Raw genomic sequence first — 14,382 nt, 5'->3', positions numbered from 1 at the left:
GAAATTATAAAATATTCTGTTTATTTTACTCAAACTCATAAAAACTTAAATAACAAAATAATAAGAATTAAACTAATTTTAAGAGAAAATATTAAAATGACATTAATATATATTGTTCTTACCATGTACAAGATGTTGACATTTGCAAAATATACATCAAACACATTAGGACTCATTTACAATATTTACAAAATACAAAATATATCAAGTCCTAATGAGCAGTCTATCCACCAAAAAGACTGATAAAGATATTAGTCATCCCCGTGCCATCTCTCTATTTATGCAATATCGCCATAATCAAGATCCTCATCCGACCCGAGGTATTGATCACCTGAATCAATAACCTATATGTCAGTAATTCGCTCAAAAGTCTATCTAGATGGTCTTTCGCAATGGTTATGGTCGTGATACGTAAACAAATAGGTCATGTCTACTGAAGTTCACAAGTACCATGGAATATATATACATATATATATATATATATATATATATATATAGAGAGAGAGAGAGAGAGAGAGAGGATATGATGTATTTTACTTACAGAAAAATTAAAAGGGATACTATAGTATAGTTCCATCTCTATCATAACGATTTATGAATTATACTATTTAGCTATAGTATAATTCAGTTAGAGGAAGGAGTAAAACCAGTAAGGCAACCCCAGAGGCGGTTGAACCCTTTAATTTTGGATTTAGTCAAGAAAGAAGTCAGCAAGCTTCTAGCTGCTGGAATAATTTATATGATTTTAGATAGTAAGTGGGTGAGCCCAGTACAAGTGGTTTAGAAGAAAAGTAGAATAACAGTGATGAAGAACTTAAAGGAGGAGCTGGTTCCTACAAGAGTGCAGAATAGCTGAAGAGTCTGCAAAAATTATAGAAGGCTAAACCAAGCTACCAGGAAACGCGTCTGTTATGATTTGTAATTGATATGTCCTTCAAGCCACGGATGTTAGCTTTCAAATGCCACTGGAATGAGTCGAATCGGACATCTGTGAGCCGAGATATGACCCAAACACTGCACTAAGGTCCAAAATCCGCGAATTGCGTCTTCCAGCCCAGTTTTGGTCTAATTCTGTTTTTTGATGTTATGATTCAGCCTTTAAATCTCTATGAGTGTTGTAACTCCATCTCTTAGCTTTCAAATGCAATTGGAATCACTAAAATCCGATAACTATAGCCCAAGATATTACCTACACAATAAGCAAAGGTCAAAAGGCTCTAAAATTCAAAAATTAACAAAGTTTAACAATTAAGCCCAATAATATAAAACTCAGCAAAAACAATACAATTAAGCACAAATCACAACTAATTAGGCCTATTACAAAGCTATCACAAGTGTATAAAAATTCATTGATGAATAAGTATAAGACTTGCGGTGCTCTTACTCTCATTTATTTTGCACAATTCAAGAAGAGCATCCACCACCATCATTTTTTCAAGATTTCTCAATCATCTTCATCTTCCACATTCTCAGTGTACTTCTGAACTATCCATATTCGTCCTTATCGTATTTCTTTCTCATTTCATATCTCTTTCCATATTTTTCATTATATGTTTACTAACATATTATTCACACTTTTATCTCTCTATTTTACTTTAGTTCATTATTACATCATATATCAATTAATCAATACTGAGAGTTGGTCCCCTCAGACTCAGTTCATCACATACATGCATATACACTCAAATCAAGAATCATACACTTCAAACATAACAAAAATATGTTCTCATCCAACATATACTCAAAATCATGCATTTCATCACAGTATTTTCATGAATACAAGCATACCACTTTTTTAGTAACAACATAAAGCTCTCTTTACCTTGAAATGAAAGTTTAGTAAAAGGTTTACGAAGGATCTTGTGTAAAGCGTCAGGTTCTTCTTAAATATCACAAGAGTTCCTATTTAGAGGAGGAAAAACAAGAAAATAACAAAAGACATAGAGAACCAAGCTTCAAGGACTTACCAAAGAACAAGGAAAGTGAGTGAACTTTCAAGCTTTGATTGGAGAAAGGTTGAGATTTTTCAAGGATTTACTGAGAAAATGAGGAAAGAAGTCAGAGAGAACGTAGAAGGGTCGTGACTTAGATTATAATCTAAGTTTCTTAACTTGAAAATCCTTAAATATTCCTCAACTCGCGATATTTTCGCTATAGCGAAAAAAAACAGACAAAATTGCACTTTACTGTTTGTCATTCTAGCTACAACGAGAGTATCCTCGTTACAGTGAGAGAGTATCAGAATGCTTGATTCTGGATGTTGATTTCTCGCTACAGTGAAAACTCCTGCAACTCACACATCTAGAACTCTCCTAATTTTCAATAACAAGCATTAACAATTCACACAAAATATAAAATTAATAAATAACAAAAATAGAATGTTACAGACTTCTTCTATACACTAAAGTTGATTCAAGTCAACTTTCTCTCTATACTGAAGTCGATTTACACACAGCAAACCATAGTTGATTAAAATCGACTTCTGTAAAAATAAATATGCACAACAAACTAAAATCGATTCAAATTGTTTTCTATTTTCAAAAGAAATCAATTTAAATCATCTTCTTTTAAATGTTAATAAGGACATTTACGTAATTCTTTTTAATATAGGATATTTATGTAATTTTAATTTTATTTTCTTTTATTACTATAAAAAAGCTCAATAAATATGAGTCATTTTTTTTTATTTTTTCATTAATATTATTTTAGGAAGTTGATTGTTTTTCCCAATCATTTAGCATTATAAATTTATAAAAAAGAAAAGAAGAAAAAAAAGATGAGAACGAGACATGATTGAAGTATGACTTGTACATTTTACTTGTGCTCATCTTAAGCGTATGAGTGACATTTTTTTGTTATGCTTAATAAATATACTAAATAATCAAATAATATATTTTGAATTTACTTACACATTATAAGGTATTTATTAATCAAATTTGTTAATATTTGACTTAAGAATTAAGTTTAAATAATTTAAGATAAAAATGATATATTTATTAATTTAATATTTAATAAAAATATATTTTAATAAAATATTTCAAAATTCTCTACCACGTCATTATGCTGACTCATATAACATGCTAGCTCATTAGCTATCATCAAAATTAATATACCTTGTAAAAATCTTTAAATTAACAATCAAAATAATTAATCGTTTATTATAATAAAAATATTAAATAATATAAATATCTAAATTGAATACGAATATCAACTTATCTAACTTGGAAAGAATAAATGGTATAGCCTAACGATCTTCGCATCTAATATTATAATCAGAAATTCCGCCGACGTTCGCCATAGAACGCTACAAACAAACAAGTGCAAATAATAAGTGACATGTAGACGATTTATTGGTTTATACATCATATCAAATCTATCTAAATCCACTAATAATTCCAACACTTGTACGTGGATGCTCCATATCGTTGCTAATCTAATAATCCAAGTGAGGAATGTTTTCTATGTATCAAAATTATCTTTTATACGACCAAACTATATTATTTTAATATTTAATGCATTTAAATTTGAAATTATAATCTAAATATAAATAATTTTTAACAGCAAAAAAGTTAAAAAAAAATTTTGCAACTCAATAGTATAATATATAAATTTGAAAAAAATTAAATGATAAAGTTTTAAAAAATTTTAAAAAATTATTTTTAATTTATAAAAAAATTAATTTATTTTATTTTTATTTTTTATTTTTATAAATATTTCTAGAAAATTTATTTAAAATGACTTTTTTTTTAATCTTAAGAGTTGTATATATAATTAAAACAAGTAACAAAATAATGACATTTAAATTTAATATAAGAAATTTTATTTTTTTAAAAATATAATTTACAAGTAAAAGAACGTATTGAGTAACATTATTTTAAATATAAATATTTTTTTAGTCAAAAATTACGTATAAATTTCACAATAAGTAATTTACTTAAATTAAGAAGATTTATGTTATGGTGGACTAATAATCCTATTATATTTTTTCTTTTACAAAATTTATTTTTTAAAAAATAATCATATACCACTTACATAAGAATTTCTATTGATAAATAGAATATAATAATATACGAACATTCTTTAGCATATTTGTTTAATACCTTTTTAACTAATAATTAAAAAAAATTAAAAATTAAAAAAGAATTTATGGCTTTTTCACATTTCTAAATTAATTATTTCATTTTACCTAATAAGTTTCACCTATAATATATTATAAGTGAAGATGGATATATCATGCTAATGCTAAAGATGTACACCCCTACGGATTGTGCAAAGATGGAAATCCTAATGTGAGAAAGAGTTGGTTTGTAGCATTGGTGAGACGCCCAAAACATTGTGTACAGATTGAAATCATCACGTATGAAAGAGTTGTTAGTTGGTCATTCATCGCATTGATGTTTGGCTGGGTTTTCTAGGCTCTGATGTCTTGAAAGTCAAGGAGAACAACCAAAACATTCTCAAAATTCAGATAGTTTTGGCAGGTGGCGGGTAAGTGGTGTCGGTTAGTTAAGTTCTATGGAGATGGGTTCAAATCATCCACTTTTTCCCAGAGCATCTTTACTTTGAAACAATACGAAACACACAGAGCGTGAGAAAAGTTTATCCATTTTTGCAAAATCAGAGAAGCAAGAATGGGGATGGGAGGAGGGGAAAGAATCGAATATGAAAACAAAGAGCATGCAACAACAACAACATACAACTGATAGGGATGAGGGTCAGACGGGACTATGAGTTTGTGAGAAATGAGAATAGATGGAAACATGACGAGTGCTCTTTCTTGCGATTCTGTTGACCACCGTTTGGCTGGGGCCTTGGTGTCTTGCTTGCACGGTAACACAATATCCATGAAACTTTCTTGGGAGGGATGATGCTGTAAATGAAGTTAAATAAAGCAAACTACAACGGATAAAAACTAACGCTCAAACCTCTAAATATTAAATGGTAAATATCCAAGGAAACACATAATGCAATTAAATATGAAATGATTTTCACCGTTCTGCCACAATGGTAACCATAAGGGTGTTATGTTTCTGCACAAAATTCATCCACTACAGAGCGAACTGCCAACGGTATCCTGACTTCATGTGACCCATCTTCCCAGTACAGGTACCCAAATGAGAACCCGCTTTGAATTCGTAGCTTCGAAGAAAATGTCACATTGAGTTTCATTTTCTTTGTTTTAGAACTAAATATTAAGATTGGGGGCTCAACTGTCACCGAGATACCAATTGGAGCTACAACACGGGCAGTGTAGACAGAGCTAGTTGGGCCAACATTAGTGACTGTTCTTGATACTGTCAAAGGTTGCTTCAGCTCGGGAATAATAATAGAAGGCAGGTTCATGTTTAATAAGAACTTGGGTGATTTACGGCACCTAGTAGGAGAGCCTGTTAATAACCTTACTGCAGTGTCATTGTAGCCCATAGAACAGAGGAAACGAACGTAGTCTGAGTTTTCCAAGTCATATACGAGTCCAGGATCTGTCACTTTGTTGGGATCAACGTGACCACCCCCATAGTCAAATGGGTCAGCCTGTTTATGTGGTGCTCCTTCAGCCCCAATGTACTCGTTGTATTCATTTTTCAGAGAAGCTTCATCAGAACCGAAGCAAATTAGTGCCCCCTAATAACTTTCAGAAGGGATATATATACATATACGTGGGAATAAGGGTACCCGATGTTTGACTATTATTATCAACATATTTTTAAATACACTTTATAATATATTATTTATCATCAGTTTGTTTATTAAACAAATTAAATATTTTTTTTAAGTTATCAATTTAGAGTTATTTGACTTTTTAAAAATATTATTAACTGTAGAGTATATTAAAGAATGTGATTAAAAGAATTTGTTGAAACATTTTTTTAAAGAAAATAACACAAAATATTTTCAAAAATATACTTAAACTTTATTTTTTCTAATAATATCCTTGAGTGTGTGTAGGTTTATTTTTTATTAAAAAAATAGATATTAATTATATTATTTCATTAGAGGTAAGATTAAAAATATTAAAATCATGTGACTTTTTTTTAAGTGATAATAGTAGCTGTGAAAGAAAATGATACTGTCATGTGAGGAAGCGTTTTATACCTGTTGTGACAAGTGCAGATTTAATAGCAGCAGGGCTCCAAGTTGGATGGATAGTCTTTATAAGTGCTACGATACCAGATATGTGGGGGCATGCCATGGAAGTTCCTGATTCAATGTTGAAGTTAAGGGGAGGAAACTCATCTTGATTTGCATCAGATAGCAACTGGGCAGAAGAAGCAGGTGACCAGGCTGCTAGAATGTCGACCCCAGGAGCAGCTATATCAGGCTGCATCAGATTTATAAAAATATATAAAGCTTTGGATTTTCATTAGACAAAAACCATTTCTTGGTAAGGAATGATCAGAACCTTCAACACTGAAGGAGATACAGAACTTGGTCCTCGCGAAGAGAATAATGCCACTTCCGGGGATATCTGTTGCCCCACAATTGTTTTGTTCTTGCTAAACTTGATTATAGGATTCCTACAAACATGACTTCATTAGAAAATATTCACCACTTTTCTATCTATGCAAATAACTAAGGGAATGCCACGTTGCAACCACTTGTAGATAATTTGGTCAATGATCCCGAGACCATATTATTATTATGTAATAAAAAGAGTCTCATGCAGTAAAAAAATATTATGCTTTCTTAAACCAAAATACTCGTGCATCTTTTTAATTCTTTTTTCCAGTACAAACTCGTGAAAATTTTTATTGCGACCTTGCATATATTTCTTGGCAACTTATTGGAGTTCCCAAATTATTCGAGACCGAGAGTGATAGATGCATTATGCACTAGCTGTATTTTCTACAACGAAGGAACAGTTTCATGTCAGCAGTCATTTCACAATTGAAACACAACTTGGAAGAAGACAAGCGACAAGTGACAAATGTTACAAGTGTGAATATTATATAACAATGAGACATTATTTTCTTACAATATTTCACACCCTCGGCATAAAGACTAGATGTTGTTTTCCAAGAGTACTTACCTAGATGCTTCCATGTATGATAAAATAGTTGTTCCCGCTATGAAGTCAATTTGGACACAGGGCTTACTCGACGATATTTCGACATCTTTAATTGGAAACTGAGCAAATATGAGACCAGCGCCACCAACTTCCACTACAGTTCTTACAGCAACTGTGGATGACCTCTGTGACCTAGACTGGAAACATAGGATTACTTTTCCTTTAGCTAAGGTTGCATTCAGGCTTCCTGAATCGCAGCTCCTGAGCAAAAAAACAAGAAGTTTGTATGCACTTTCACAGGTTTCACATAGATATTAAAACCAACCGGAAGCGAAGTATTTTACCTTGCATTTTCTTCATCTGCACCCGAAGCTGCTATGTCTTCTCCATAAACAATAGGATAAAACTTGCTCAAATCTTTCCCTGTATATAAACTCTGACCCTATATGAGGAAATAAAATAGAGTTCTGTGTCTGCACTGTAAACGGTTAATCTAGCAAAGGATGCAAACTACTAACATAAAATTTGTGTCTGTTTACTTGGTTTAAGGTTTAAATTTAGGTGCTTCGGTCAGAAAATCTTATCAGTAATTTATATAAATTTATTTAAAAAAAGTATGAAGCTGCACATCGATAAAATACCCCTTTAAATAGGCTTTAGCAATTCATTTTTAATTGCAATTAAGATTATTGTGTTTGAAATCTTTCAACAAAATCAAATCACCAGAAAATGGAATTCGGATGAAACTATACAGCAAGCACAAATATGAAGTACCTGTAGAGTTTGATTGTTTCCCAGGACAATTACAGAAGGGAATTCTCTGTCCATGGTACTGGCAGCAACGGTAATAATCCAAGGGGCAGTGTTTATGACAGTTTGAGAATATGGGCCAGAATTGCCCCCAGAGCATACCACAGAAATTCCTTTAGCTACAGCATGGAAAGAACCAACGGCCAACGCATCGTCTACATAAGTTGGAGGTGGAGGAGATGAGCCAAGAGACACTGAAAGAATGTCAACCCCATCAAATATTGCATCATCAAATGCTGCTAGAAGATCAGCAGAACTGCATCCCCCAGTAGACCAACAAATTTTGTAGATAGCTAACCAAGCTTTTGGAGCACCACCTCTTGCCAACCCTTTAGCTAGTCCCCTAAAGCTTGCATTTTCTACTGGAACACCAGCTGCAGTAGATGACGTGTGAGTGCCATGGCCTGTTGCATCTCGAGGAGATAAGTACTCTACCCCATCACTTGTATTTAGTTTACCAAATTCAGCTTCATATCCTTTAATATACCAACGTGCCCCAATAATTTTCCTGCCATCGTTTGAAAGGCTACTATTTAAGGCTACATTTAATATAGCAGGAATAAGTACTTCCATCAAAATGTTCAAAGAAGGAAACATATTAATGAAACGATGGGAATTAAAGTTTTGATTTGGTTTATAAAAGTAGTGGTAGCCATTGGCCAAACAGAACAAAGAGTTATATGAGCTGTTGGTTTTACAGATTGTCGTTCACTCATTTCCATCACATAGCATGCAAAACGGTTACTGGTGTCTTCCTTCACATTTTAGTTTAAATTATGACAATGCTATTCACATTAACGAAAAGAAAAATCATGGGAAAAATACATTTTTAATCAACCTATTGCAGTGGGAGTGGTCAAAGTTTTGTCCTCCTTGGCAAATACCACGCCACCGAGGAGGAGGATTATCCATGTGATCATCTCTAAAGCTCTCAGACTCAGGCCAAATACCTATATAGCAAAGAATCAATTGCATAATCATAATCCCATTTTATGATTTTATCAAGCACATGCGTATATACATAGTATTTGCATACTAACCAGTGTCTATGACCCCAACGATGGTGCCTCTTCCAGATTGACCCCTAGTAAGAACACCAGTTACTATATCCTGCTTTACGTGCAAGAAATCCCAACTTCTTGTTGTGTGAAGACTAAGAATTTTATTCGGAATCACACGTACAACCCCTGGGATATCTGCGTGTAAAAAAATGAAGACAAATAGAGAAAATTGTTACAACTTGGCATAGCTCTGATTGAGATATAATAGAGTTAATGAGAATTAGGGATTGTAAGTTATTTCTTTGAAATGTATTTCATGGGTATAGTTTTGCTGAACTCATTATTATGATTTGGCTTTCATTACGCACGTCTTCTTTACATTATTTTGAAACATTGTAGTAACTATACCATACTGATTGGGATTCTCAGTCACCTATCATGAGTCAAAACACTTGCTTCACAACTACCATATGCTATTAATGGCCCATCCTAACGAACTTGTTAACCTCGTGGCAAAGTGGACCTTAGCTAGATAGTTAGTCAGAGGTTTTCTCATGCATAGGAATAGGATATTTATCTGAGCAAGTGCTCTTATATTCTTTACAAAGTGAGAGGATAGCTATTTATAAACAAGCTGTTAGAAATTCACTTTTGCTACATTGATTCACACCATTACGATTCCTTTCCACAACTACCTTTGGCAGGCCATACTTTTATATAGTACTTCACTAGGTACACTATCCATCTATCTAGCTACAACCATAACTTTGACATTTTGACTCTGAAGAGATAGTATTTTATGTATTTCTCAGACTTGTTGCTGCCATATTCTGCATTTTGTTATGGCTTTTCTTCAAATCAGCATTCTCTTTGCAAGGATTTCCTGAGTTTCAATAAGATGTCGAAAATCACTGCATAATCAATGACAGATTGTTGGCTGATGCTAGTTTGATTGGTTGTTTTCTGTATAACTAATTAAAGGTCATACGAAGACCACTTTCACTTTTTCTTTATAAATTCGTAACTATTAATTTCACATAAATGAAGGTAGAATTATCTTTTAATCAAGTTTCCTTTAAGGAATTCTGGTATAATGTTTTCTTGCATACCGGTATCAGTACGTACGAGTATGGATACAATAATACGACAAAAATGTTAAAACTAAGGTACGGGTACAAAAGAATATTATCATATAGAAATTTAAAAACACACAATCCACAACGACAACAAAGTCTTATCCAACTGGGTAATTTGAACAGTAAAGTATTAAATTTAAATCATAATGTGAATAATTTTCATAATGTTCTAACTGAAGTAAAACTACTTAAGGTAGTGAAGTAGCGCTTTGTATCATTTAATAACAAGCGGAACAGTCTAGGAACAAAAGTTGGTATCATGCATGGATTGATTTGTGCTAGAGTGTTAGGTGATATTGACTAACTAGTCATGTATTGCTAGGAAGTGATGGTACTGAATGCGGTACCTGGTATGAGCTAAAAACTAATTTGATGTAAGAATTTTCTTCAGATTTTAATCGGAACGAAGAAGAAAGAATTAAAGTTTGGTATCCCTTAAAATTAGTACGAATAACCCAGACTTGTATATAACTTTTCATACAATAGTAGTATTCCAAAATTTCATTCTCATTTTAATCTAATTTACTTTTTTCTTGCGCAGAAAGTGTTAAGCAATGCATTCACATATTGTGACTACCTCGATATTGACCAGAACTGTGAAATCAAATACCTGCAATGAGCTTAGCTTGAGACTGACTTAAAACTGCAGCAAATCCAGAAAAGCCATGCTTATAGCTATACAAGATGGACTTCCTAGCAGCGCTTTTGCTATTTACAAAACAAAACAAAACAAAAAAATATTAATTCATCTCTTCATAGCAAAACAAGATGGACTTCCTAGCAGTGGTTTTCCAAAACTGCATACAACTCCGACGACTATCCTTCATGGTAAATTTCATCTCTTCTATACCAAAATATTAATTCAAACGCCATTCGTTATCAATTATTTTATGGGAAACAATATGCAAAGATGCTCATGTTGAAAATTCCAAATATGTTAAGTTGTGCATCAAAATAAGCAGGGCAACTAACTTCAGGGAAACAGGAACATTTTCATTGAAAAATGGCAATCAATTAAAGTGAAACCTTCCAAGAATATGTGATAGTATGTCAAGGTATGAATCTTCAACTAACTGTTGCTCACTCTGGCCACGGCTTCTGTCACCCATATACACAATGTGGACCTACAAAGAACAGGGAATAAGAAAGATAACCAAAAAGGGATGCAAGAGGTAAAATAAAGGAACCCCTTATATCCATTTGAAGATGCTACGGAGGAATAAATCAAAATATGATTAGTAGAAAAGAGGAGAAGCTGAGTTTACATTGCTTGATGCAAAGGTGACAAGAAAACACGACTGTTGCAAAATAAGAAACATCGAAGTGATGACTAAACTCCAAGGAGGAGCCATGATGGAGCAAAACCAAGAATGAGTCACTGTTTGAGTGATAGTTTGGCTGAGTAGATTTTGAATAGTGTGTGATACAGTTTGTAGATGCCACTGCCTGAGAAACCCACTAAGTACTTGGTCCACCACCACTGCCAGCATTTACTCTATGGTGGGCTCAGTCTTAGCTTTAGGCTCCATTATTATCTTGGAATCTTTGTGCCTTACCTATCAGAGGATAGAGTGAGATTGAGGACCATGAAAATGAGCTTTTATTAGTTTGGCACCTCACAGTATTATAGCGTTGACTAAATTATTCACGAGTGGTACAATTGATGGTGATGTGAATTGTGAACTCCTTATTTTGTTTATTGCTTATGATATGCAAAATGTGACCCATCGAGGGAACATGACAGTTTTCTAAACCATTAAAATTTTTCCAAGCCAGAGTTAATTAAACTTGGCCCTTCGATCCTAACATCTCAGTGATTCACACTAACCAAGTTACTTTGACAAATTAACCACGACTTTTTAGCTTAAGCATGTGCCATGTGGTCCACGGTTTGATCTTTCATGTTTGTACAAAAAAACACTGTTATCCTGGTGTTATCTATATACGATATGGCATAGATGTAATACTCTGATGTTATCCTGGATCACTCATTCAGTGATTCGTTGTCTCCGAAAGTTGCCTCATATATAGTATTTTTTATATAAAAAAATATATAATTTACTAATAAATTTGTATATCATTGTACGTTAGTCCAAGTGAAAGGAATTCAAAATCTTTAAATCGTAACTTGAATTTGATTCTGAAAGAGTATAAAAAACAGACATTATTGAAAAGGGTCCATGCTTTGAACATTTAACAGTATTGCAAGAGATTAGTCTTCTATTTATCATGTGAAATCAAATATATATTTGTGTGTGTATGATTATGTATGTTAAAATTTATTTATTTTTTACTCCTTTGTACGATTTTGTAATCCACTCCCACTTGACTGGAAGGAAGCCTTTGTGTGTGTGTACATATATTTGTAATACCTTTGGGACAAAAACTGCTCAAAATTTGACAATTTCTAACTCAATAATAACTTCAGATTTTTAAGGTCTTTCAGCTTAAGTGCGATTTCCAAGTACTTTATAGGTCTTTTGAGTCATTCGAACTTTACACATGCGTGGTTGTGTTTTGATTATGCCTGGTTGGTCTTTTAAACCTTAGTGTAGGTCTTTACATAAATGTTCTTTTCATTGTATATTTATATTTCATCATATAAATTCATTAGCATTATGTAGTATGTTTTCCAGGGATTAAAGTTGATAGGATTTTTTTATATGTACACTGAGACAGTTTCAGTTAATAGTTGAATATCAATTTTTTTAAGACGTAAAAATTACTAAAATAAACATTGACTCCCTCGGTGATTTTTTTTCCATTTATAGTCAAAATTTGAATAATTATTAATGTATTTTAGAGATATAATTATTTGTCAATTATATTAGACTTTGATGGTTCCTAATATTATTTACTTTTATGACATTGAGCTTGGCTGTCTAGCTAGTAAAAACAGTGATAATTTTTTTTATTGACAATGATAAATATATTTATAAAAATAAAATATAAAAGACAATCATTAAGGTTCTTCAATAAGTAACTAAGCATAGCGTGGGAGAAAAGCTTGTTCTTCTAATGGTAAAAAAAAAACTTGTTTTTGAAGTTGTTTGAGAATACTTTGTAGAAAAACAAATCATCCAAAAAATGTTATTTTTACACTTGATTATATAGAATTATATATTTTTTCATCCAAAAAAAGCAAAAAGAGAGAGAGAGAGAGAGAGAGAAGGGATTGTGAGTTTGTCTTTTTCTACTTTTTCATGTGAAAAATATGTATAAAAAAATAGAAGAAAAAAAATTAAGGGAAGGTGACGTTAATTAGAAAAAAAAAAAAAAAAAAAGAGATAAACATGTGTTATAAGTCGGAGAAGCATGTATACTAAGTAGGATGCAGGTTGATGAAATATATGATAAGAATTATTTTAAAATTTTTATGAATATAAATTTAATGCATTAATTATAATTATTAATGTTAATGTGAGTTTATAATGATTTAAATGAATTTAAATATGTTATAAATGCATGATTGAATTAACATTGAAATGTTACAAAATCATGTTTTTTATTATAACATGATTTTATATATATAAAAAATCGATGTTTGTTGCTTTGATAAAAAATAATTTTATATTTAATTTTGCGTTTAAGTTAATATAATAAGAAATAAATCTTACATTGTATTAAAAAAATCATACTATATATTATAAATTTGATTTATAGACAAAATATTTTCAAATATAAACCATATTTAAATTTATCTTTAAATAAAATTAATTTTATAAGATTAAATTTATTCAAAATTTAAGTTTATAAACATAGACTAAATATTATAAGGTTAAGGAATTGGAAATTGATCCATAAAATTAGAGTAGATTTTTTTTACCGTTTCCGTATCTCGTAGTATATTTCAGTGTTCTTCCATTTTCAAATTTTTTTAATAATTTTTTCTCGTTAATATTTATTTGTTTAATTTTTTTAAAGTTATCATATACGTTTGTGTTTTGCAGTTCTTCAGAGTTTGAATTAGGGTTTCTTAAGATAAATTAAGATAGGCTTAATTTGATCCTTATTTTTTAAGGCCATTTGCTTGAATTTAAAGCTGATTCAATAAAATATTGATAATATATGGGACTGAACTAGATTACCACAATTTGTTGACAAATGTAATAAACATTAATAGTATATTTAACTAAATCAAAAAATAAAAGAAGTGTAATTAAAATTAATATATTTAAAAAAGAATTAACATCAATATTAATGTATAGTAATTATAATTATAATTATAATTATATTATGTAAAATGTTATCAATTAACGCCTAATATGTAAGTAGTGCAATTCACCGTTATTGTTACTCTTACATTTTTTTTTTATCACAGTATTTATTACACTTTATTTTATTTTTTTTAATTTCCAATAGCTTAAAAGCGATGTGTACACTCCTGCGGTGTGAATATTCATAATAGTACCTTGGTGCTTTAAAAAAG

At 31.3% G+C, this 14,382-nt stretch overlaps 1 protein-coding gene across 1 annotated transcript; it reads right to left on the bottom strand.

Moving 5' to 3' along the window:
- Positions 1–5,022: 5,022 nt before the first annotated feature.
- LOC113865213 (subtilisin-like protease SBT3.5) lies at positions 5,023–11,443 on the bottom strand. The gene is made up of 11 exons (XM_027499620.1): positions 11,381–11,443; positions 10,980–11,077; positions 10,564–10,661; positions 8,857–9,012; positions 8,655–8,766; positions 7,781–8,324; positions 7,351–7,448; positions 7,028–7,267; positions 6,401–6,515; positions 6,094–6,319; positions 5,023–5,591 (listed from the first exon to the last, which is right to left on the bottom strand). Exons 1-11 carry the CDS (start codon positions 11,441–11,443, stop codon positions 5,023–5,025), a joined length of 2,319 nt encoding a protein of 772 aa, XP_027355421.1.
- Positions 11,444–14,382: the final 2,939 nt, after the last annotated feature.

Source organism: Abrus precatorius, unplaced genomic scaffold (genome assembly GCF_003935025.1).
Source record: "Abrus precatorius isolate BTA unplaced genomic scaffold, Abrus_2018 Scaffold4, whole genome shotgun sequence".
Taxonomy (NCBI): Eukaryota; Viridiplantae; Streptophyta; class Magnoliopsida; order Fabales; family Fabaceae; genus Abrus; species Abrus precatorius.
Note: the sequence above shows the minus strand (reverse complement) of the source record. Positions and strands in the feature narration are given on the sequence as shown.